Consider the following 2,074-nt stretch of genomic DNA (forward strand, 5'->3'; position numbering starts at 1 on the left):
ATGATATAATGCATGTTGCTTGCAGTCTGTGTAATCAGATATATTTTGTCGATGTGTGCTGAGATGTGTACCGTGAGCCTCCTAAACCTGTGACGTCACCTAACTACATATTATATTGTATATTGTAGTTGTGAGAGCGTATAATAGTTTCTTTTGAGAGTGTATAACATAGTTTTGAGAACGTGTAATGTGTATAGTTTTGTGTATAGTTTTGCTGTGTAGAAATTTAGAGCTTACCGTCGGAAAGCTGTGCAACTGTTCTAAGCCCAGAACGTAAACGTTTTCAGGAGAGATAGAAAATAATGTTCCATTATTTTTTTTTAATGGACGTACAATATGACAATGTATCTTTTCTTGCTGTTTTTAACATTTAGAGATTGAATTTACAAGAGAGATTTTGAAAATTGAAAGAAAAAAAAAAGAAAAATTCAACCCCCCCACCCCCGAAAAAAAGCCACGACATGCAACTGATAGCACATATTCGTCGTCGGCTCCATCTGTCTCGGGAGACAGTGGCTGCGTCTGTAGCACATATTAAAGAAACGGCAATTTAGACAAGTGAACAAAATGTTGGGCTCAGTAGTGCATATGAACAGCTGACCGATATTATAATAATATTATTATTATGCATTTTGTTTGTTTGACTAACACGCACCCCCTCCCCCCCGTCCCCCTCCACTCCTAACCCCTGGCCCTGTGTCTCCAGAAACTGCCACTTCGCCCAGGGCCAAGACGTGCCGGAGGACATGGTCAACAAGTCGGCCGGACCCCGTAGCCCCTCGAGCCCCTCGCCCTGCGCCTCCCCCTCCCCTCACAGCTCCAGCAGCTTAGGGCACAGTCGTGTGTGCATCGACTCGGGAATTGTCGACTCGGACGTCTCCTACCACCACCACCACCACCACCATCAGAAGCATCAGCAGAAGCATCAGCGACAGCAATTACAGCAGCAGCAGCAGAAGCAGGAGGACTCGCCGCTCAGGCAGCATGTGCCAGACCCGGGCTCTTCTCCGCGTGTCGTCAGCCCTCACGGACACCCTCACAACGCCCCTCGCCTCGGTGGTGTTGGATCAAACCAACAACAACAACATTCACAAACTACAAACTCTTCACCCTCGTCGACTTCTTCGCATCTCCCGCGATCCTCCCACTCCGGCACTCGGCATTGTCCGTCGGGACACGGAAGTGACGTCATCGCCGAGAATAGTAACTCGCACGTCGCCGTCGACGGCGAATCGGGACCCTCACTTTTGGACTCTCAGCACCCCCTTTTTGGCAGCTCCGAAAGCCCTGGCGGTGGTAACAAGTGTTTGCTCGTCGTTGACAATAACAACAAACGTACCACCACCACCACAACAACTCAGCCTCAGCAGCACTCCTCCTCCCCCACCCGCAAGCAGCTACAACAGAAAGATCAGGCAGATTTGCACCACCCTCTCCCCCACCCCCACCACCCCCAGCAGCAACAGCAACAACAGCAGCAGCAGCAGAACTCTAGCGCTCCTCACACAGTTGTCAGCAGCAGCAGCAGTGGTACCACCACCGGCGGTGTCCTCAACAGCACCAAACTGCCGCTACTGCGGAAGATCTCGAACATAACGATCGACTCTGGTCGCAGTTCCACTAGTGGTACAGACGAGAACAACGACTTGGCCTTCGAGGAAGAGGACGACGGCGTCGACGACGACGGATTCGACGTTGGGGAGAACAACAACAACAATAATAGTAATAACCGGTCGAGGACAACCGCATCCGGAGGAAGCTGTTCGGAAGACAAAGACGACAGCGCTCTCCCTCGTAGACATAGCATAGCGTGTGTAGACGCAACGGGACACCTTAACGTGCCCACCTATCCTGATTGTTTGACGTCATCAGATCCTGAGGATTCGTACGGAGGCCGTGTTGCGCTTGATTCGTTGACCCCCCACGTGACCCATTCTGACCAGGAGTCCGCCAATCTCTCCCCGTCTGCCACCAGTGCCCCTGTCAACGTACGGAGGGCGCCAAAGATTGTCTATAGCCATTCAGAAGACAGACTCACCGCATCAAGGTAACTATAACAGTATTAATAATAATA

The 2,074-nt window shown here is 50.7% G+C and overlaps 1 protein-coding gene across 1 annotated transcript in view; it reads left to right on the forward strand.

The window, feature by feature from the left end:
- Window positions 1-710: 710 nt before the first annotated feature.
- Window positions 711-2,074, forward strand: part of LOC101848077 (calcium/calmodulin-dependent protein kinase kinase 2) — a gene marked incomplete in the record, with an annotated part of 19,253 nt that continues 17,889 nt past the window's right edge. The window contains 1 exon segment of the mRNA XM_013088419.2: window positions 711-2,047. Within this exon segment, the coding sequence (XP_012943873.1) occupies window positions 747-2,047 (1,301 nt within the window).

The sequence above is a fragment of the Aplysia californica genome, unplaced genomic scaffold (genome assembly GCF_000002075.1).
Source record: "Aplysia californica isolate F4 #8 unplaced genomic scaffold, AplCal3.0 scaffold00740, whole genome shotgun sequence".
Lineage (NCBI taxonomy): Eukaryota > Metazoa > Mollusca > Gastropoda > Aplysiida > Aplysiidae > Aplysia > Aplysia californica.